The following is a 24,814-nucleotide window of genomic DNA, read 5'->3' as shown; positions in this document are numbered from 1 at the left end:
CTGAAACAAGTAAAAGAGTAAAGAGAATTACAGAAGAGCTACTAATAGTTTCATGCTTTAAGAGACATCAAATTGGCAGATTTATATAACATGCCACGTATCTTTAAGTTCATAATGTTGTACTTAACAACCTGGATGCTGGTCTATGAGAAAAACGAGAAGAAAGAAGCACAAAAGAAGGTTGATGCAAAAAGTGGAATGAAAACAAGAAAAGAAAACCAAGATCTTCATCCTCTTTGATTTAGAAAGCATAATTCATATAGCTGGTGCTGAATAATATAACAGAAAGGAGGCCAAAGTCTGTGAGATAGCAACTGAATCCAGAGTGGGTAGTGTCCTGCAGTTTGACAAAAGAAATCTGTTATGTGTTTACACCAGCTCAAACTTTCAGTTCTGGAATTGCGTGGTTAAATTCTTGGATCTAAAAAGGATGTGTGATCTTTCAGCTACACATAATTTGGATATCTTTTATCCATTTATATATGGCATAGATTTCTCCATGATTCTCCTTTTGATTGTTTGTGGTGTGCATTTGTGATGATGATGATGATCTTGGCTTTCTTAATTTTCTTTTCTTCACGTTCCACTTTTTGCATCAGCTTTCTTTGTGTTTTTTTTCTTCTCCTTTTTTCTTAGTTTTTTTCTCATGTTTTCCCATAGACCTGCATCTTGGTTCCTAAGAACATCTAACATTTATGAACTGAGCTTAAGAGATTGTTTGGAGATAGGAGACTGGGCCAAAAAGTTTGTAGACAGATTATGAAGGAGTGACGCCGCAGCTGTGAAATCTTGTATGCATTAATTTCACCTTTTTGTATTAACAACTGCATTGTTTCTTTCTAGGTAAATTGACACCTGACTGTTCAAAGATTTCAGAAGTAACTAGTAGTGACTACTCATGAGAATGAATAAGATTTGGCATAGTAGACATTTATGCTGACATGGCTGCTACATTAGGGGATGATACTCCAGCTGTATCAACAAGCAGCTGAATTTAGGAGGGGAGAGTCTTGAAGATGGCCCAAGGTCTGGACATCCTGCAACTGCCACCACCGAGGAAAACATTGCGTTCACCACATAATGATTGGTGACAGACAGTTGACTATAAATCAAATAGCCAATGGTATTAGCATATCTTATAAGAGAGTTGAGAATATTCTGCACAATGAACTTGGCATAGTGAAGGTTTCTGCTTGGTGAATAACACAACTCCTGACCATTGATCAATGTAGGCGGCAAACTGGCAGAAACGTTAGCATGCCGGCCGAAATGCTTAGCTGTATTTCGTCTGCCGTTACGTTCTGGGTTCAAATTCCGCCGAGGTCGACTGTGCCTTTCATCCTTTCGGGGTCGATAAATTAAGTACCAGTTACACACTGGGGTCGATGTAATCGACTTAATCCGTTTGTCTGTCCTTGTTTGTCCCCTCTGTGTTTAGCTCCTTGTGGGTAGTAAAGAAATACACATTGATGTACCAGGCTGATCACATCATGGGAAAATTTGACAGTGCTTGAAGCCAGTCCAGCTGGCTTCCTTGAACGTTTCCTTAGTCAGGATGAGTGTTGGGTTCATCACTTTGAGCAGAGATAGAGACTATCCATGCTGTAGAAAAGCCCCTCCTTACCTGCTCCAAAGAAGGCCAAGGTTGTTTCATCTGCAGGGAAGGCCTCAGTTTTTTGAGATGCAAAAAGCATTGTGTTTATTGACTATCTCCAAAAGGACCACACCATCAATGGGTAGTACAATGCTAACTTGCTGAAGCTGTTATGAAAGGCTGCCAAGACCAAATGTCCAAGAAAGCTGATGAAAGGGGTCTTGTTTTATTATGACACTGCTCCAGCACACAGGTCCTTGGTTTCAATAACTGCTGTGCATGACTGTGGCTTTGAACTGGTTGATCAGCCTCCCTATTCTCCCGATTTGGCTCCATTTGACCATATGAAAAAAACTTTTGACTGGGAATCAGTATCTGCTGTTGATGAATTTTGTGAGCAATAGGATGGAAGCTTCTTCATCAATAAGATTCAAGCACTCCAACACTTCAAATGATGAAATATGTGAACTGCAAGGGGGCTCTGTTGTAAAATAAACTTTGTTTAGTCATATTCCATGAGAGTACCTTGGTCAGTCTTTGACCTCTTCAGCTGACCCTTGTACATGGCATGTTATATAAATCTGCCAATTTAATGTACCTTAACGAATGAAACCATTAGTAACTCTTCTGTAACTGTGAATATTTAATGTTATACACACACACACATGTATATATATATATAATTAAATAAATATATATAATGGCATCCAGCAGCTGGTCTGCAGTTTGGCAAAAGAGACTGATAGAATAAGTACTAGGCTTAAACAAGTACTGGGATCAACTCAGTCGACTAAAAACTCTAGAAGGCAATGCCCCAACATGGCTGCAGTCTATTGACTGAAACAAGTAAAAGAAAAATTATATACAGGAGTGGCTGTGTGGTAAGTAGCTTGCCTACCAACCACATGGTTCCGGGTTCAGTCCCACTGCGTGGCATCTTGGGCAAGTGTCTTCTGCTATAGCCCCGGGCCGACCAATGCCTTGTGAGTGGATTTGGTAGATGGAAACTGAAAGAAGCCCATCGTATATATGTATATATAAATGTATGTGTGTGTATATGTTTGTGTCTGTGTTTGTCCCCCTAGCATTGCTTGACAACCGATGCTGGTGTGTTTATGTCCCCGTCACTTAGTGGTTTGGCAAAAGAGACCGATAGAATAAGTACTGGGCTTACAAAGAATAAGTCCCGGGGTCGATTTGCTCGACTAAAGGCGGTGCTCCAGCATGGCCGCAGTCAAATGACTGAAACAAGTAAAAGAGTAATATTTATTGTTGTTGTTGCTACATGTAACTCATTGTAAAACTAATACCATCATGAGTAACATCCAGACTACAGTGGAGAAGGCAAACCACTGGATTTGGATAAAAAGAGATGATGATCAGTAGCTAGAAGAATATTGAGTGAAACCTATCAACCACTTGATCTAGCAAGTGGGGGCTCATCTCAGTGAGGGGGCCAGGTGTGCAATAATACTGTTGAGAGGAAGGCCCCAAAACAGTGTATATTCCCTTCTGATGAACCCATAAGCTTGCTAACATCCGGTATGCGGAGCTTTCAGCTAGTAGCCTTTGCATTTGCAAGTTGTTTGCAAAAGAATTGAAAAAATAAATGTGTGGTTCTGGGTTCTGTCTCACTGAGTGACACCTTGGGCAAGTGTCTTCTACTATAGCTTCGGGCTGACCAAAGTGATGTGAGCGGATTTGGTAGACAGAAACTGAAAGAAGTCCATTGTACATAAGTGTGCCTGTGTGTGTATATGTATATATGTGTCTGTATGTTTATATATATTCTTTTACTCTTTTACTTGTTTCAGTCATTTTAACTGTGGCCATGCTGGAGCACCACCTTTACCTGAGGAAATCCCCCCCCCAGGACTTATTCTTTGTAAGCCTAGTACTTATTCTATTGGTCTCTTTTGCTGAACCGCTAAGTTACGGGGACATAAACACACCAGCATTGGTTGTCAAGCGATGTTGGGGGGACAAACAGAGACACACAAACACACACACATATATATATACATATATACGATGGGCTTCTTTCAGTTTCCGTCTACCAAATCCAGTCACAAGGCTTTGGTCGGCCCGAGGCTATAGTAGAAGACACTTGCCCAAGATGCCACGCAGTGGGACTGAACCCGGAACCATGTGGTTGGTAAGCAAGCTACTTACCACACAGCCACTCCTGCGCTTATATATATTTGCCAGTACCACCTAACTGGCCCTCGTACCGGTGGCACGTAAAAGCACCCACTACACTCTTGGAGAGGTTGGTGTTAGGAAGGGCATCCATCCGTAGAAACTCTGCCAGATCAGATTGGAGCCTTGTGCATCCATCTGGTTTGCCAGCCCTCAGTCAAAATCGTCCAACCCATGCTAGCATGGAAAGCGGACGTTAAACGATGATGATGATGTTATGTCTGTAGATATATATATCTGTATGTGTCTGTGTTTGTCCCCCATCAATGCTTGACAACCAGTGTTGGTGTGTTTATGTTCCCGTAACTTAGTGATAGAATCAGTACTAGGCCTAAAAAAATTTAAAGTTAGTCCTGGGGTTGATTTGTTTGGCTAAAACACTCCAGCATGGCTGCAGTCATATGAGTGAAACAAGTAAAGGATCGAAATTGCGAGGATGATCCGGTTCTTGACTGAAGATTAGAGGCTTCGAATGACCCGTCCGTTTTTTTGTGTCATCTATTTGAATGTTTTGCATTCTTGTCCCATTTTGTATTTTGATATATATTTTTTATACATAAATTATTGCGGCATAACGTACACCTTGTTCTCTTATATGTATATATATATATAATATATATATATATATATATACACACACACACACACACACATAATATAAAATAAGAATACAAACTGGTGAAAGGTTCACCAAAACTGTTTCAGATGCCTTTTTTATTGATGAATAGTTCAATTAAATGATGAAAAACTTATTTTCTGCCAGTGATTAAAAATTTGGTTTGGAGACGAAAATACCACAAGATGTGGATTGACCCTTTTAGGCTTCACTGAAGACCGAAAACAAACTGAGGGTCAGCTAGATTTAACTTGATATGTTAAATGAGAGGGAGACAGAGAGAAAAAATTGGGTGGAGAGGGAAGAGAAGGGTTAACGGTGTAGGAACCAGAATGTCTGCTCTGACAATACTACACTGTTAACCTTTATTTCATCCTCTCCTCCCTATTTTTTTTACTGTCTTCCTCTCATCTATTTATCTCTCGTTATCTATCTTGTCACATTTAAAGAAATATATTAGTTCTTGCACTGTCCAGTGATTAGTTTATGACCCATATATTTATTATCTCCCCTTTTTCCTAACTCTCCTGTGTCTCCCCCCTCCCCCCGTCCAGCATTTGCCATGACAGATCGCTAGCCACTACACATTCTTTACTTTCTCTCTGTGCTTCTTTCTGTGGAAGAGCATAGGCTCGAAACGTTAAAGACTTTTTCACTTCCCAAGCGTTAAACTAATACATCTCTTTGTAGTCTACACCACCTGTCTTCGTCTTTTGTTTTTTTTGTGAATTCTCCCTATCTATATATGTGTGTGTGTGTATGTATATATATATGATGTGAAGTGAATTTATGGAAAGAAGTCCCATAAAACTCATTAATTTAGTTAAAAATGGAGAAGATAATTTGTTAGACTATATGAGAGAATTTTAATTCATGCAGACGATTGTTTTGTACAGAGATATAATAATAATACAAAATCATGATTGAACTGGATTAGATTAGATTAATTTGATTAATTTAATTATATATATCATTGTAATCTTCAGTGCAGGAAGCACGAACAAAAGTTATAGTTAATATCTAACTTGACTCACATCTCTTTCTCACAAGGATAAAAATATGTATCACCTAAATTCTATTCTTCTGCTATAACCTTTCTCAAGTTCATTGTAAATTTTTGTGTATACTTCCTGCACTGTACAATGATATATATAATTAGGCGGAGGAGTGGCTGTGTGGTGAGTAGCTTGCTTACCAACCAAATGGTTCCAGGTTCAGTCCCACTGCATGGCATCTTGGGCAAGTGTCTTCTACTATAGCCTTGGGCCGACCAAAGCCTTGTGAGTGGATTTGGTAGACGGAAACTGAAAGAAGCCCGTCGTATATATGTATATATATATATGTGTGTGTGTTTGTGTGTCTGTTTGTCCCCTAGCATTGCTTGACAACCGATGCTGGTGTGTTTATGTCCCCGTCACTTAGCAGTTCGGCAAAAGAGACCGATAGAATAAGTCCCGGGGTCGAGTTGCTCGACTAAAGGCGGTGCTCCAGCATGTCTGCAGTCAAATGACTGAAACAAGTAAAAGAGTAAAAGAATTAAATCAATTTTATTAGTTTAATCTAAATCAATTCAATCATGAATTTGCATGATTTTTATATCTCTGTATGAAACGATCGTCTGCATGAATAAAAATTCTCTTATATAATCTAACAATTTGTCTTCTCCATTTTTAACTAAATTGTTGAGTTTTATTGGACTTCTTTCCATAAATCCACCACACACCATATACAAGTATTCCTTTCATATCTTTGCAAATTTATGCCTGTAAACTACCAGCAAAATATGAAGAATTAACATTAGAAATCTTTTTTTGGTAACCTCCAAATTAAAGGACAAATCTACATACAACTTTTTTACACCTATATATATATTTTTTTTCCTCTGTCTTCCCTTCTCAGGATCTTTCCTTCTCCTATGTTTCCGACGAAAAGCTCCGCTCGAAACGTTAAACCCTCCTTCTTCCCTTCTTTCCTGAGCGTCCAATGATACTTTGTTTGTTCCACGTCCTCGCGTTGCTGTGTTTTTTTGTGTTTTCTTGTTTGGATTAACTTTATATATATATATATATATATTTAAAAAAAAAAAATTACATGAATTGAATTGCATTGATCTAGTTTCAGCTCATGAGCTGTGGCCATGCTGGGGCACTCTCAGTCTGTGTTGCTACATAATTTTACTTCACTAATTCTTTTTAGAAATTGATGTTTGGTGCATGAGGGGCTTTGATGCTGCTGCCCTCATTTGCACTTCCTGCTGTGAAGTTGGTTCATCTGGCACACTTGACAGTAAGTGGTCTAGTTTCGTTTTGAAGACACTTACATCCACCCCATGTAGGTCTCTCAGGTCCTTCGAAAGGATATTGAAGGACTGTGGGCCTTTAAAGCCCAGGATATTGCAATATCTTGTCCTATATTTTTATGGCAAAGTTGGAGTCTTTGGTACTATGCTTTGGTGCCCTGTTCTGGCATCAGTGCAACTCTCAATGCCAAAGTTTGGGACAAGTCCCTCTAAGATCTTCCAGATTCTTTTATTCTTTTACTTGTTTCAGTCATTTGACTGCGGCCATGCTGGAGCACCGCCTTTAGTCGAGCAAATCGACCCTGGGACTTATTCTTTGTAAGCCCAGTACTTATTCTATCGGTCTCTTTTTGCCGAACCGCTAAGTGACGGGGATGTAAACACACCAGCATCGGTTGTCAAGCAATGCTAGGTGGGGGGGGACAAACACAGACACACAAACACACACACATACACACATATATATATATATATATACATATATACGACAGGCGTCTACCAAATCCACTCACAAGACATTGGTCGGCCCGGGGCTACAGCAGAAGACACTTGCCCAAGATGCCACGCAGTGGGACTGAACCCGGAACCATGTGGTTGGTTAGCAAGCTACTTACCACACAGCCACTCCTGCGCCTATGTATATTGTGACATATCTTTCCTGCCTATGCTCTAGGGAATAGAGTCTCAATCTCTTGAGTCTTTCGCAGTAGCTTATATGCTGCATAGAGGCTATCTTCTTCGTGTAGCTTCATTGGATTGCCTCAAGTTCTGCAATTAATTTTACACTGGTTGGTGACCATAGCTGGGAGCAATAGTCAAAGCGGTTTTGGACAATTGCCCTTCTGAGGACCATCATGGTTTCCTGATTTTTCATTCTAAAAGTTCGAAGAATCCATCTAGTGAGCCAACTTAGCTACATGCACATAGAATGCTGCATCATTACTCATGTAAATGCCCAGGTCTCACACTGACTGTGTTTCTGGGATTGCAATCCCTCCAGGTCCAGTATATTTAGTTGGTATTGCATGATCGACTTTATTGAAAGCCTTTGCAAAATTGAAATATATCACATCTACAGTCATAGTGTTGTAGGAGCTGAGTCAGGCAGCTTCTTCCTGGTTGGAAACCATGTTGGGTATCAGTCAGCAAGTTATTTTCCTCAAGGAAGGTGATTATTTTTCTTCTGACTATTCATTCCATGACTTTGCTGATGTGTGAGAGCAGAGAGATTGATCTGTAGTTTTTGGCCTCTGCTCTGCTACCTCCTTTATGATTAGGGCATATTTTACCTTCCTTCAGCTTGCTTGGAATTTTGCCAGTTACAAGGAAGCTCTGGAAGAGGGACTGCAGTAGTCTTGCTAGGACGCGCTTACATGATTTTAAAAGGGTTGCTGAGTTCAGGTTCATTTCATCTTATCCTCATTGGATTTCCTGTGAGTGTACCATCTTTTTCAAGGAGTGGCCCTATCCTACAGTGCACTGTAGCTGTTTCTTTGGCAAACTTGTAGAAAGCTCTGGGGTTAGATTTTATGCTGTCTATAGCCCAGGCTTATTTGTCTGCTCTTTCTTTTTCATGTGAGAGTTGCAGACATTTTTCAATTTCTAGCAGTTTTATTTTCAGGCGGGACTTTTCACTGCTTTCAGTTCGTTTGTTTAGGCAATTTGAAACTTTTGTATGCCGTCTCATATGAATTTTCCTCTCTCTGGGGATTTTGTTATATATATTATATATATCTTTTATATATATGTACTATATATAAACGAGAAAGAAGCAACAAGAATGGATTAGTTTTTAGTACAATTGTTTCATACAAAGACAGGCTTTATTACAAGTTGCAAAAATTGCAGCAGATAAAAGTGTCCCGTACTCATCAGCTAAAATACATTTGAGTTCTCTAGACATCTTAGTGGGTGAGGTTATACTCATGAGATATTGGAGATAATTCCATTAGAGGCAGATATAGGTTGTAAACAGTTTTCCAAAGTTCCTTAATGATGATGCACAGTCTTATCACAGATTTTTAAAAACTTATTAGTTTCGAAGAGAAGATGAATCAGTCCATAGTGTACACTATGGACTGATTCATACAATTGTACTAAAAACTAATCCATTCTTGTTGCTTCTTTCTCGTTTATAATCACCCCACATTACTGTATGGTTAACACCATATAGTTTTTCTGGTGCATCTAAGTTAAGTACCACATTCAAGTAAATTCATTGGAATTTACTTGAATCTTAATTGCTTTGTACTATATATATATATATATATATATATATATATAAAATTAGAAAAAAAACACCTTTTATCAATTCAAAATGAACAATTAAATTACACCATCTAGAAAATTACATATAATAGAAATATTAAAATTAAAATAATAAAATATCAATGATTAAGTAAAGTGCAAAAAAAAATAATAAAAACATATATAATTGATATGTAATTTTCTAGATGGTGTAATTTAATTGTTCATTTTGAATTGATAAAAGGTATTTTTTTTCTAATTTTTTATATATATGTATATATTATATTGTGTGAAATTTGATTTAGTATTTCTAAATTGAATTTTTTCCTTGTAAGTTTGGATTTATATTCCCTCAAATAATAATTATTATCATCATCATCATCATCATCATTTAACGTCCGTTCTCCATGCTAGCATGGGTTGGACGGTTCGACCGGGGTTCTGGGAAGCCAGAAATATATATATATATATATATATATATATATATATATATATATATATATACGGTAAGTAGGGTTTTGGTCAGTTAGTATCTGACCTAAAACCCCATATGTTCCTAAGAATTCAATGATCCTTCTACACTGACCTAATTTTTTCTTGTCACCATATAGTTAAATTGACTTTTTTTTCTAGTGACAACCTGTTCTTCTTTTACTTATCCTGAATTTCCTCCTCTTTTCTTCAACTGACTTGAAGTCTTTACCTACCCTTACCCCAATCCTTATAACTAAGGAAATTTTCTTACAGCAGTCAGTTGTAACTGAGGTTTTGGTCAGTTAGATTCATATCTACATCTTTACCTTCCTTAAGATGTTATTAATTGATGTGAAAACTTTTATATTATTGGAAAACCTATATAAATTAACTGAAGATTACTCAGCATCTTAAATCTGCTGTAATATTTACAGCTTTTAATAAAATGTTGTAGTATGAAACAATTGTACTAAATTACCGGATTCATTCTTGTTGCTTATTATTTTTTTATTATAATCACCCCGCATATTTTTATGGGTAACACCATACAAAATTCTGGTGCATCTAAATTAAGTACCATATTCATTTGAATATATATATATATATATATAATAGTGTGCAAACCTTTGATGCAACCTTCTCCAATGCAGATCTCTGAGGCAACCTTTTCCTATGCACATCTTTGATGCAGCCTTGACCGATAGTACCCCTAGGAGGGGGTTAGGTCTAGATCGGGGTTAGTTGTTGCCTTTCAGAGGCCTTTTTAGGCTTAGGTTAAGGTTCAGTTGTGATCCAAACATAACCTCTTCTGGTCCAGAGGATCAGGAGCCCTTTTGGGTGTTCTATTTTCCTTGCTGGAAGGGTTCCCAACCCATGGGCCACGTAGGGTTAGATGGTGGGGTTGGGGGTTTTGAAAGGGCTAGCATGTGCAACCTGATCACTTCTGCCTGTCAACTTCCCAACACATGCATTCCTGTTGTGACACTGATTCTGCAGAACTGGATTGGGTGTGGAAACCAACTTTAAAGTATAAATATAGATTTTTTGAATGAGCAATGTTGTGTTCAGTTAAGTCCTATTTGGGGTAGGAGGCGCAGTGGCCCAGTGGTTAGGGCAGCGGACTCGCGGTCGTAGAATCGCAGTTTCAATTCCCAGACCAGGCGTTGTGAGTGTTTATTGAGCGAAAACACCTAAAGCTCCATGAGGCTCCGGCAGGGGATGGTGGTGATCCCTGCTGTACTCTTTCACCACAACTTTCTCTCACTCTTACTTCCTGTTTCTGTTGTACCTGTATTTCAAAGGGCCGGCCTTGTCACTCTCTGTGTCATGCTGAATATCCCCGAGAACTACGTTAAGGGTACACGTGTCTGTGGAGTGCTCAGCCACTTACATGTTAACTTCACGAGTAGGCTGTTCCATTGATCGGATCAACCGGGACCCTCGTCGTCATAACCGACGGAGTGCTTCCACCTATTTGGGGTGAAAAATCAATAAATTGATTCCTTATGGAGTTTTCCATTCAATCAGGATGAAAAATCGATAAACTGATTCCTTATAGGATTTCTCACTAAAATTGGCTACACCCCATTTTCAACCATAACTTTTACCAATTTTGATGTATTTTGTTCAAACTTGATGCTGGCTTTACTTAGGAGTTTGAATGCTCTGATTCCTCCCACCCCACCAAAAAAATCGATGAGTGGAAAAAATCGATACACTGATTCCTTATGGGATTTCCCAATCAAATTATCTGCAACCCATTTTCTGCCAAACGTTTACCAATTTCAATGGATTTCGCTCAAATTTGATGTTACTGTTACTTAGTTTGGTTTGAAACAAAACGCTTGATTAGCTTAATAATCTTACTTAATCCCAGGCAACACCGGGCTATAATGTTTATTTGAAAATATAAATGAGAGAGGTTTTAGAGACGTTCCCTCTATAGATGAGTAAGGAGATCAGAAATTCTAACTCCAAATAAGTCGTGTAGGGAAAAAATTGTATAGAAATAGGGAAAAGATTGTATATAAATGTCCAATGGAAAGGCATGGCTATATTTGAATTAAAACGATACTTAGTGTGGTGTATATAAAAAAAAAAATTAATACATGAGAATAAAGTGAAACTAGAGGAGATAGTGTATAAAGGGCTAGTGGATTGTTAACATAAACAAGTGTTATAGAAGTAACAATGGATTAAAGAGAGAATAAGATACATAAAATGGACTAGTGTGTGTATAAGAACTAATATTTGTTAGTAAGTATTAATTATAAGGTAGAAAAATAAGTTAAAGAAATAGTTGTTAATATTACAATTAGATAGTAAATACTTGTTGTGGTTATAAAGATGAAAAAAAAAGCACTCCGGGATTTATTATTGGATATATGGATATGGATAAATAACAATGTAGGGGAGATAAATGAGCTGGGAATGAAAAACAGAGGAAAGAGGGTTTAATATGTATTGATATGTAACCATGTTTAAGTATAGATAAAAATATGAGGTAAGGGACTAGCTTGGTATAATGTGAGAGAGATATATAGAGTGGTATTAGGTTTGTATTAATATTCAAGTAATAGAAGAGTAATGTGTATTATAAATATAAGAGAATTTATGAGTTTAGGGGTGCACATAAGTATGCAAAAAATTTATACACAAAGTCTTATAAAAACTTAAGGAAAAAATTGTTAGTATATTTACTTATATGTGAGTAGTGGAATATCTGCACATTAGTATATATAGATAGAGGAATTCCAGTTGTTTTTTGATTAGGGAATACATAAAGAAAGGAACACCGTATACAAGTATATATACTCATACTGGTGCAAAGGGAGAATAGAAAGCACACGCATATAGATATAAGTACAGACACATATAAAAATATGTGTGTGAATGTGAAACATATGTATGTATGCACACGTTCATATTAAAAATTACATGTTAGTGGCAATATATAGTGAATAAACACAATAATAATAATGATAGATATGCACATGATTGTAGGCATGTAGGACACCAAAAAATGCTATGTATGTTTGCGCAGAAGTGGCTGTGTGGTAAGTAGCTTGCTAACCAACCACATGGTTCCGGGTTCAGTCCCACTGCGTGGCATCTTGGGCAAGTGTCTTCTGCTATAGCCCTGGGCCGACCAATGCCTTGTGAGTGGATTTGGTAGACGGAAACTGAAAGAAGCCCGCCATATATATGTATATATATATATATATATGCGTGTGTGTGTTTGTGTGTCTGTGTTTGTCCCTCTAGCATTGCTTGACAACCGATGCTGGTGTGTTTAAGACTCTAAATCATGATGTTAATTACCACTTAAAGGGGCAAGATGCTAATAAAACCTAGGATGTTAATACAGAGGAAATTTTATCTTGGGGTACTATGGGTGATTTATTTATAAACAATATTCTTATGTTGTATAAAAATAAAATTTAAGAGTTTCAAAAATTATATCATAACCAAAATAGATAAAATGAGTGTCTATATCAATTATAAACATTAAAAAGGAAAGATTACATAGAATCAGTTTAATGTTCATTCATGTCTTTAATTACTTATTAGGTGGTTTCTATAAAGACTGCTCAAGGCATTTACTTCTGGAAGATAAACATGCTATATATATATATTAATTATAAGCCAAGAATCAGAAACAAATAAGATGTGTACAGATACGTACACATGTTTATATATGTGCACACATGCACACACAAATATACATTTATATGGATATAATATAACCCTCCCGCATAGACTTAAGTAACTGAAAAGTATCTATTTATGAACAAGAAAAATAACAATTTATAAGGGATAAGAGGTTAATAGGTTATGCGCATATATGGATATATACTCATATACAAATATATGTTTATATGGATATCGTATAACCATCTGACATAGACCTAAGTAGCTGAAAAATCTCTATTTAAGAACAGTAACAACTTATAAGGAACTAGCAGTATCGCCTGGCGTTGCTCGGGTTTGTAAGGGAAATAACTATATAAGCATTTTTAGAGATGTAAAGTATAATAGCCATCTCAATATGGCTCACCACAAAGGGGGGGGGGGTACTGTAGCCTTTTACGTTCTGAGATTTAATAATAAATTTTTAGAGAGTTACTTCCCTTATATATGCCAAAAATGCATTAAAAATGGGAAAAAAAGATGGTAAATTTTTTTTTAAATCGTAGACTCATCGTAGACGCGTGCTAATACCCAGAAGGGCTCGATATGAATCACGACTATAAGATACCCGGTTTTGGTTAAACTGCACCGCAAAATGTGGGAGTAGTTAGGAATCTAAATCGTAGGAGACAGACAGCACACAACCTCACTTTTATATATAAAGATAAGAGGTTAATAGGTAAGGATATCAAAATAAGAAAGCAAAATAATAAGAATTTATAGGAAATAATAAGAAATACATACAACCTACATTTAAAGAGACAGGGGATTAAAATTTGAGGTAGGGAAGAGATAAAGGTAACCCGAAAAAAGTAGGAAGTAGGTATGGGCCTAGTGAGAGCAATTACAGGTATTCAGACCGAAGAGATTTTATAAGTTGCAATGTTACAGGTGCTGTTACTTATATGATTTTATAGTTTCTAGTGGTTATATAATTAGGAGACTTACTTGCATAAAAGCCATTACAAATATACATAATATGATCAGTAGGGTAGAACATCATAGAAAGGAAAAAAATAGTTTAATCACCAAAAATATGATGAAGTCAGACTAACTAGGTAGGAGTTATCATGAGAAAGTAATTACATATAGCACACCACATACCATAACATATAGCTTATAATATGCAATGAATATAATATCATGCAATGCATGATATACAACATGCAATGCATATAATATCCCATGATTTTATTATATTTAATACTAGACAGTAAGTTTACAACAGATATGATACCAAAATTAATTTTTACCATCAAAGTTCAAATATGGCACTTATAATCGTTAATCTCAAAAATACTTAAAATGTATGGGTGATGCTATGCACACATGATACCCTTAGGTCTAATCTATTATTAATCAGTTTGTTCTTGTCCCTATACTTAAAAATCTCATAAGTTTCCATAGAGCACAGCTCACACCCATATTGACTATCTCTATAAGGCTGTGCTTTCCTCCATTTCCCAAATCTTGCTAGATAAGGATGTACAATTGGCTTTATGTTTGAGTCTAAAAGATGAAAAATGGTTATTGATATGTTTTTTCATATTTATTGAACATCCTATATATATAAAGTTATCAACCTCAGATATGATTGTACAATTATACATTACATTTTGGATTAGACATCGGCCTAATAATGGACAGTGGGATTTAACTCTACAATTGCAACCAGGAGCATTACTACTATTAATATTATTGATCACTATTATTATTATTCTTACTACTACTGTTGTGTGTGTTATTTTTATTTCTGTTATTTATACTTCCTCCAACAGTAGTATCATTCAAATTCATCTCAGCATCAGCAGGCATTGTGTCAGTAATCCCTGTGCTAGTATAAACCTCAGAGTTACAGTCCATATCGTACATATTAGATGTGTTAGTATTGTTGTTTCTAATTCCTACATGATCTTTAATATTATTCTCATTGTAGGGGTTTAAACTAGTGTTGACAATAATATTATTATTAACCCCCCCCTTGCTGATTTTATATTCTTTCTATTTAACCTGGCTATGATGCTACCTATATTGGGGAGGGTAGAATATGAGATTCTAACTGTCTTACGGGAAAACATTCTATTATATCTATGGAAACCAGGGAAGTATTTTTCTAAAATTGCCATAAATTTTTTATATATGTTTATGGATATGGTGCAGTTGAAGGGAATGTTATACCAGATCAAATCCTTATTTTCAGACCTCTTTCAACGCCTCCCCAAATCATGACTTGATTATTAGGTATGGCTATATTATCAGTAATTTTCTTATCATTAGAGGGTGGCATAATCCGCTCAGTTGCCTCACTACCTTTATTATATAAATTAATATTCCTACTGGTAGTAGCATCTAATTTCCTGTTTTTACTTATCTTTTTATTTAAATTGGTGTTTGATTTTATATATGTATATATGATATATATATATATATATGATATATATATATATATATGTATATATGATAGATATATATATGTATGTGGTGTGCAAGAGAGATGACTGTGCTGGTATGGTCATGTGGCGAGAATGGATGAGGATAGCTGTGTGAAAAAGTGCCACACCCTAACGGTTGAGGGAAACTTTGGAAGAGGTAGACCCAGGAAGAACTGGGATGAGGTGGATGAACAGATTGTTAGTGAAACCGAATGGGTATGTAGGGCTAGTTTCTTACGGCTGTATCTGCCAAGAGGTAACGAAATCTTCCAGGTTATCTCCATCTCTTCAGTGTTATGTAGGGACGAGGAGGTAAGGCTTGGATAATGAATGTGCCTCTAGGCTTCTTCAGAGGGTCTTGGTGGTTGGGGGTGCTAACACATAAAAAACAGTTAATAATAGCTACAGTGTGTTTGTCTTTTTAAAAAATAGAGTAGAAGAATAGGGGTTGATAAAATAAGTACCAGTCGAGTACTGTGTTTGATAGTATTGATTTACTCACTCCACCAAAATGTCAGGCCTTGTGTCCATTGCAGAAAGATTATTATTATTATTGTTTCATTGTAGTTAACACAAGTGGAATCAGCATTACAAGCTTCAGGTCCCAATGACGATCTGTTGAAACTGAAAACTGATTTGGAAGAAGTTATAAAACTAACTGAAGGTTTGTATCAGTTTTTATCTTTGTGGTTGCTTTGATTTTTTTTTTTACTCTTTACTCTTTTACTCTTTTACTTGTTTCAGTCATTTGACTGCGGCCATGCTGGAGCACCGCCTTTAGTTGAGCAACTCGACCCCGGGACTTATTCTTTGTAAGCCCAGTACTTATTCTATCGGTCTCTTTTTGCCGAACCGCTAAGTAACAGGGACATAAACACACCAGCATTGGTTGTCAAGCAATGCTAGGGGGACAAACACAGACACATAAACACACACACGCATATATATATACATATATACGACGGGCTTCTTTTCAGTTTCCGTCTACCAAATCCACTCACAAGGCTTTGGTCGGCCCGAGGCTATAGTAGAAGACACTTGCCCAAGGTGCCGCGCAGTGGGACTGAACCCGGAACCATGTGGTTGGTAAACAAGCTACTTACCACACAGCCACTCCTGCGCCTATTTGTTTTTGTGTATAAAATGTTGGAGTAGATGCTCATGGCTGTTTTTAGTTTGGTCATCCATGACTGGTGCATACAGACAATTAGGTGTGGTTGATGTTCAGTTTGAACTGTTGAAGATTTCTAATTGGAGGTGTAATAGGTGGAAGGTAGTTTCAGTGAGATGAAGGTGTGGAGAAGGATTAGAATAGGAAGATAGGTACATTAAATGGGATTTAGTGGGAAGCAACATAAATTAATTAAGTTTAGAGGAGTAGAAAAATATAAGAAATGGAAAGCAGATACAGCTTTATATGAACTTAATATAGGGTGTTGGTGTACATATATTTGCTAGGAAAAAACAGATGGTTCATTTGGCATGTAAGCTTTCCAATATGATAAAACTTGCAGGTTCAATTCTCAGTTACTCTTACTCTTTACTCTTTTACTTGTTTCAGCCATTTGACTGTGGCCATGCTGGAGCACCACCTTTAGTTGAGCAAATCGACCCCGGGACTTATTCTTTGTAAGCCCAGTACTTATTCTATTGGTCTCTTTTGCCGAACCGCTAAGTGACAGGGACGTAAAAACACCAGCATCGGTTGTCAAGCAATGCTAGGGGGATAAACACACAAACACACACACACACACATACACACATATATATATACATATATACAACAGGCTTCTTTCAGTTTCCATCTACCAAATCCTCTCACAAGGCATTGGTTGGCTCGGGGCTATAGCAGAAGACACTTGCCCAAGATGCCACGCAGTGGGACTGAACCCGGAACCATGTGGTTGGTTAGCAAGCTACTTACCACACAGCCACTCCTGAGACATTTAATTTCACTTAAACTTCATATCTCTTGTTTCTGACCATTGCCAGTATCTTGGAGAAGAAAAGATTCACAAGGTTTCTTATCCTTGTTACATTGCAGAACGGTAAACCTTTTGGTAGATACGGTATTCATTATAGATTGTAACATATTTTTGCCCTCAAATCACTTTGAAGCAATAGAAACTGTTGTTTGATGGTTCAATTTCTATCTTTGTCAATTTGTCCATTTATTTTCTTAGGATTGGTAGAGTTCATAAAACTTACCATGATGAAGTCAGTTGCTGACCTATGTTTGTTTGATCAAATACATAACAGTAAATAAATAAATATTACACAACTCCAGGTCACTGACATGGTTTCATTTTGCAGTTGTATCTGTTTTTCTTCACTTTTGTTGCTAAATTACTATAAATGGTATACAATCTTATTTGCTCTACTTATAAACTGAAAGTTTTGTGTAAATCAATATTTTGTAATAAATTAGTATTAGGGCAAATAAACTAAAATACCTATTTCTTTACTACCCACAAGGGGCTAAACACAGAGAGGACAAACAAGAACAGACAAACGGATTAAGTCGATTATATTGACCCAGTGCGCAACTGGTACTTAATTTATCGACCCCGAAAGGATGAAAGGCAAAGTCGACCTCGGCGGAATTTGAACTCAGAACGTAATGGCAGACGAAATACGGCTACACATTTCACCCTGCGTGCTAACGTTTCTGCCAGCTTGCCACCTTATAATAAACTAAAATACCTTGTAGTACTTAGTTAGGGCTCTTTATGTTCTGGGTTTAAATTCTGACAACGTTAGCTTTGCTTTTCATCTTTAATGGACTATGTCCTACTCCAAAATTTGTAGCTTTGTGTCAGTTAATATTATATATACAAATCAGGAATGAACAGAATTATTCAAATTGGGGGTGAGGTTGAGTGGAAACGGAGGGGTTGTTAAGCATTCGGGATGTATTGATGTGTGTTTCACTGGATCATATCAGTAATACATTAAGGCCAAGTGAATTAGCTGTGTTGGACTGGAAGCTATTGGGGTTTTTTTTTTTTATCTCATATGAGTAGTCTTTGACCTGAAGTACTCCTTGACAACCACCATCACCAGGAACAGTATACTCTTGATCCATCACCAACACCACCTGACTAGCAGTACTTCTTGGCAACTACCAACACCACTATGACTACTAATTTACCATGACCACATGGCCACTACAAATCACCACTAACTCTCCACCCTCACCACTAACATCATTACTAACAACAATCTCAGCAATGTTTAGTGGGTCAGTAGAAGGACTTGATTGAGCAAACATACATCAAAAAACAAAGGCATTTCAGACATCCCAAGTCCCTCAACTATGTTATTCCACTTTAGTAGGGTATAATTTGAGGAAGATTTGGCTGTTGTTTATCATAGCTTAGGAGTACATAGAGGTTCCTTTATTGTCTCAATATGTTCATCACTTCTTACTGTCTATGAAATCAGGACCAACAGTTTTAAATCAGCAAATCAAACAAAATGCCTCTCTATCAAAGGTCAACACAACTGAGAGGTTGTAAAGAATAATTATTTCTTGAATGTGTTTTCTCAGTCTTTTTTCCTTGTTTTCTTTTGAAATGCTATTTCTAGATTATTCTTTCAGAGAGTTGCTAGCCTTGAGAAAGAGTCAAATCCTGAGGCATTTGGAATCTACATCTGTGGAGAAGTCACCATCACCTGTGACAAGCACTGCATTTTCTTCAGATACCCATGTGAATCAGACACAGACTTCCAAAGATGTGGATTTAGATGCTGAATATGAAGCATTTAAGGTGATGAGTTTTATTGATGAATTTATTTTTAATGTTTTCTAATTTGTTAATCAGTTAGTTAGGGAAAGAGGGGTAGTGTCTGTCAACATTACAAGCACTTCTAGACTAATCATTGTCTTAGTCAAACAAGTTTGGGATAAACATGGCACAGGAGTGGCTGTGTGGTAAGTAGCTTGCTAACCAACCACATGGTTCCAGGTTCAGTCCCACTGCGTGGCATCTTGGGCAAGTGTCTTCTGCTGTAGCCCAGGGCCAACCAATGCCTTGTGAGTGGATTTGGCAGACGGAAACTGAAAGAAGCCTGTCATATATATGTATATATATATATATATATATATAACGGGAAGCTTTATGAAAATAGACAAAAGACGAAGGCAGGTGGAAAAACAAACAAACAATTGTATAGTATGGCGCGCTCAGGAAATATAAATAAAACAAGTCTTTAATGTTTCGAGCCTACGCTCTTCACAGAAAGATACACAGAAGAAGGAGAGAAAAAAAATGCGTGCAGTAACTAACGAATCAACATGGCGATCTGATTTCGGCCAGAGGTCAAGATCAAACATGAGACGCGAGAGCGAAATAAGGGGAGATAATAGGGTTGATAATAGGGTTGAATGACCAGCTATTAGTGCGTAGGAGGGGTCTGGACGTGTGTATGTATAGGGTTGGTGTATGTATTAGTATGTATTAGTATGTATAAGGGGGTGTGTGTGTGTAGAGGGAGTATTAGTGTAGGATAGGTCTGGACGTGCGTATGTATGGGTTTGGTGTATGTATTAGTATGTATTAGTATGTATTAGTACGTATTAGTATGTAAATGTGTGTGTGTGTGTGTATGAGAGAGTATAAGTGCGTATGAGGGGTCTGGACGTGTGTATGTAGGGTTGGTGTATGTATTAGTATGTATTAGTATGTATTAGTACGTATTAGTATGTATTAGTTGGTGTATGTATTAGTATGGCACATCATATATGATGTGATGTGTAAAGTCGTGTGGTGTAGTGAGGAGAAGAGGGGGAAGGGGAGAAGAGGGGGGAGGAGAGGGGGGAAGAGGAGAGAGAGGAAAGGGGAGGAGGAGGGGGGGTAAGGAGGAAAGAGGGAGAGGGGGAGAGAGAAGGAGGGGAGCAGAGGGAAGGAGGAGGGAGAAAGAGGGAAGAAGGGAAGGGAGTAGGGGTGAAAGGATGAAGGACTGAAGAAGTAGGGGTCGGGGGGAGGATAGGTGAGGAGGGGGAGAGGGGGGTTAGATGAGGAGGGGGGAGAGTTGAGACCAAATGGCGTATAAGAGCGAAGAGAGAAGATTAATTCCTGTTCACGGCGCAAACGGGAATCCGGATGGCCTCTGTGTAAGGACAAACCGAACACAGATAGGTGTTGCAAGGAGTGACCGGTGGAGCGGAAATGGCGTGAGGCCGGTGTGTCATTCGCAAGGTGGATGTCACGAAGGTGTTCCGCGAACCGGTCAGCCAGCGGCGTCCCGTTTGTCCGATGTACAAGGAATTGCAGAGAGAGCAAGAGACGCAATAGATAATATTGCTGGAGGTGCAGGTGAAGAGTGGATGATGCGATAGGGTCGATGGTGGGTGCTAGTGAGGCGGGTGGTGTTGGAGAGGTAAGGGCAAGTGCGGCAACGTGGGCGGGAGCAGGGAACGAGCCGGGTTGGGAGGTAGGGTCAGGGAAGGAGCTATGGACCAAAAGGTCTCGAAGGTTGTGGGCTCGTTTGAAAGAGGGGAGGGGTCGGTTAGGGAAGAGGTTGAAGTGGACGGGTCGGACTGGAGATGACGGAAAGCTCGAAGAATGGTGCGTTGGAGACGTAGGGTCGTGGGGTGGTAAGTGAGGGGAAAAGGGAGGCGGGAGACTACAGGGCGGGTTCGGGGAGAGAGAGCAGATACACGGTCCACGGACCGTGCTCTGGCAAGGGCGGTGTGGATAGTGGTGAGGGGGTATCCACGTAGGGTGAAGTGGTGAGCCATACGTTGAGACTGAGTCTCAAAGTCATGGTCGTCACTACAGAGCCTACGTAGACGGAGGAATTGGGAATAGGGGATGGAAGCTTGGTGTGTTTCTGGGGGGAGGAAGAGAAGTTGAGGTAGGAGTGTGAGTCTGTGTGTTTGTAGTGAATGGAGGTGGTAAGAGTGGAGTGAAGAATGCTAACCGAAATGTCGAGGAAGGAGACAGAGGTGTTGGAGATAGTGGAAGTGAAGTGGAGGGCTGGATGGAAAGATTGGACGAAAGAGAGGAAGGAATCTAGATGTTCACGGGAGAGTGAGGTGGCACCGATAATGTCGTCAATGTAACGACCATATAGTTCAGGAGTGGGACCAGTGAAATTAGAGAATATTTGGGCCTCAACATAGCCAACGAACAGGTTCGCATAGTTGGGGCCCATTCGCGTTCCCATGGCCACTCCCGAGATCTGATGGTAGAACTCGCCCGCGAACGAGAAGCAGTTCAGAGTAAGGACAAGTTCGGCCAGACGAATGAGTGTGGAGGTGTCAGGTACAGGGTTAGAGCGGAGGTCAAGTCACGAAAGTGTCGAAGGGCCTGCAGTCCTTCGTGGTTGAGGGATAACAGTATAGAGGCTTTGGATGTCCATAGTAAAAAGGATTTTGGAGGAGCCGGGGGGAAAGGAGAAAGAGTTGAAAAGCGCGAGAGCATGGTTGGTATTGTGGATGTGGGAGGGAAGAGATGCCACTAGGGGGGCAAGGACACGGTCGAGGTATGTATTTGAGATGAGCTCCGTGGGGCAGTTACAGGCGGAGAGAGACGATGGGGCGGCCAGGGTTGTTGGGTTTGTGGATTTTGGGGAGGAAGTAAATGGTGGGGGTACGTGGGGTTCGCACAATTAGGTTAGATGCGGTGCGGGGGAGACGGAGGACGAGATGAGGTCGCAGACAGTAGAGGATACCGTCTGTTGGTAGCTACGTGTGGGGTTAGAGGGCAGAGGGGAATAGAAGGAGGTGTCATTGAGTTGGCGGAAAGCCTCGGCCCTATAGAGGTCCGCGCGCCACACCACTACAGCTCCACCCTTGTCAGCGGTTTGATGATAATGTCAGCGCGCCGTTGGAGGGAACGAAGAGCCAAGAGCTCAGCCGGGGGGATGTTGAGGCGGCGTTGGCGCCTGGAGAAGTTGAACCGCTCCAATGCACGCTGACAACGCCCGCGAAAAGATCCACTGCTAGGATCTGGCCAGGGGCAGGCGTCCACGGGGATGGTCGGCGGCCCAGGCCAGTGAAGCAGTCCTCTTCGTTGGGTGTGGGTGGCGAGTCGTGGTAATGCGCACCCAACCGGACATGGCGCACAAAGCTGTGGACATCAACTCGCGTCTGGAATTCCTTACAGGATGGAGTGAGGGGGATGAAACGCAGACCCCTACCAAGGACGGAGCGTTCAGCCGCAGAGAGGGGAAGATCGGGAAGGAATGGTAACAACAGACGGAAGTGGAGAAGGGGTGGGTGGAATAGAAGTAGGAGGGGTGGGTAGGTCTCGTGGAGGTCTGAGGGTGAGGGATGGAGAGGTGTGTGGGGGTGGTGGGGGGGGGCAGTAGGGGTAGGTGTAGGTGGATGGAGCCTATCGGAGGGAGGGGAGAAGGGGTTGTAGGGAGGGAAGTGGGGTTAGGTGGGTGGTGGATGGAGCTTATCGGGAGGGGAGAAGGGTGGTGGAGGAGTTGGGTAGTGGGCGTCGGGTAGGGTGGTGGAATGGAAGAGTGATTGGAGTTTACGAAGTTTGGTATCAGAAAGAAATTGATGAAGAGTTGATTCAAATGGATAATGAAGCGTAGCGTGTTTGGAGCATAGAGAGGCGGCAGAGAGGAGAAGAATGTGGAGAAAGCAGGAGGAAGAAGAAGGCGGTTGATGGCATGTAGTTTGGAGAGATTGGAGGCGAATGGTGGCCCGCATAAGGCGGTAAGATGTGGTGGGAGTATGGGTAAGATGGAAGAATCCGAGTGGAGAGCAGGGTGGAAGTGGAGCGGAAACCTTTAGGGATGAGTCGGTGATGTAGGCAGCGGCTTAGGAAAGAGACATGGTAGAGAAGTGGGTTTTTTTAAAAAGAAGTAGAGAGAGATTAACGGACGGCTGAAGGCAATATACAGGAAGAGAACGGAGATGATCCTTCAAACAGTGATGGAGGGTGAGGAGGTAGGACCTAGGATCCGCATGATGGGATAGCGGAAAAAAAAAACAAACGTTCGAAAAAACAAAAAAAACAAAAAACAAAAAATTATCGTATGAAAAAAAGAAAAAAGGATAGCGAAAAAAGGGGAAAAAACAATCGTTCAAAAAAAAAAAAAAATAATAATCGTATGAAAAAACTAGATAAGTAAGCGATAGGGGCAGAAAGAGGCGGGGCAAACGGAAAAAGGAAGAAAGAAGGGAAGCAGAGAGAGGGGGAGGCAAAAAAGGGGGGTGCAGGCAGAGGAAACAGAGTATGGACATCCAGAGAGGGAGGGAAGAAAGACGGAAAGGAGAACAAAAATGCAGGAAAATGTGAAAGCATGAAATGAATGTAAAAAAAACTGGTAATATATGAGAAAATAAAAATACAACAAACGGGAGTTTATGCGAACAAGTTCAAGGTTGAAAGTTCAAGGTGAGAAATGTGTAGACGTCGCGTGGTATATTTTTAAGGATTTCACATCAATGCAAAGTCACTTTGATCCGCGAAAGAGAGGTGCAGCCAATGGTAAGTATCCAAGAGGTAAAGAAAATCCAAGGTAGAGGTAAGTGTTGATAGTGGTATTGGTAGAATATAGGATGAAAGTGAGACCACGTGAGCGCATAATATATAATGGGAAGCTTTATGAAAATAGACAAAAGACGAAGGCAGGTGGAAAACAAACAAACAAACAATTGTATTAGTATGGCGCTCAGGAAATATAAATAAAACAAGTCTTTAACGTTTCGAGCCTACGCTCTTCAAAAGAAAGATACACAGAGAGAAAAAAAATGCGTGCAGTAACTAACGAATCAACATGGCGATCTGATTTCGGCCAGAGGTCAAAGATCAAACATGAGACGCGAGAGCGAAATAAGGGGAGATAATAGGGTTGATAATAGGGTTGAATGACCAGCTATTAGTGCGTAGGAGGGGTCTGGACGTGTGTATGTATAGGGTTGGTGTATGTATTAGTATGTATTAGTATGTATAAGGGTGTGTGTGTGTGTGTGTGTGTATGAGAGAGTATTAGTGCGTAGGATAGGTCTGGACGTGCGTATGTATGGGGTTGGTGTATGTATTAGTATGTATTAGTATGTATTAGTACGTATTAGTATGTATAAGTGTGTTGTGTGTGTATGAGAGAGTATAAGTGCGTATGAGGGGTCTGGACGTGTGTATGTATAGGGTTGGTGTATGTATTAGTATGTATTAGTACGTATTAGTATGTATTAGTTGGTGTATGTATTAGTATGGCACATCATATATGATGTGATGTGTAAAGTCGTGTGTTGATGTAGTGAGGAGAAGAGGGGGGAAGGGGAGGGGGAGAAGAGG

General features: G+C 39.4%; 1 protein-coding gene across 1 annotated transcript in view; it reads left to right on the top strand.

The window, feature by feature from the left end:
• Positions 1 to 19,126: 19,126 nt before the first annotated feature.
• Positions 19,127 to 24,814, top strand: part of LOC115209582 (zinc finger CCCH-type with G patch domain-containing protein) — a 231,482-nt gene continuing 225,794 nt past the window's right edge. The window contains exon 1 of the mRNA XM_029778020.2: positions 19,127 to 19,321. Within this exon, the coding sequence (XP_029633880.1) occupies positions 19,127 to 19,321 (195 nt within the window). The remainder of the gene's footprint in view (positions 19,322 to 24,814) is intronic.

Source organism: Octopus sinensis, linkage group LG3 (genome assembly GCF_006345805.1).
Source record: "Octopus sinensis linkage group LG3, ASM634580v1, whole genome shotgun sequence".
Lineage (NCBI taxonomy): Eukaryota > Metazoa > Mollusca > Cephalopoda > Octopoda > Octopodidae > Octopus > Octopus sinensis.
This window is presented reverse-complemented; position numbering and strand designations above follow the sequence as displayed.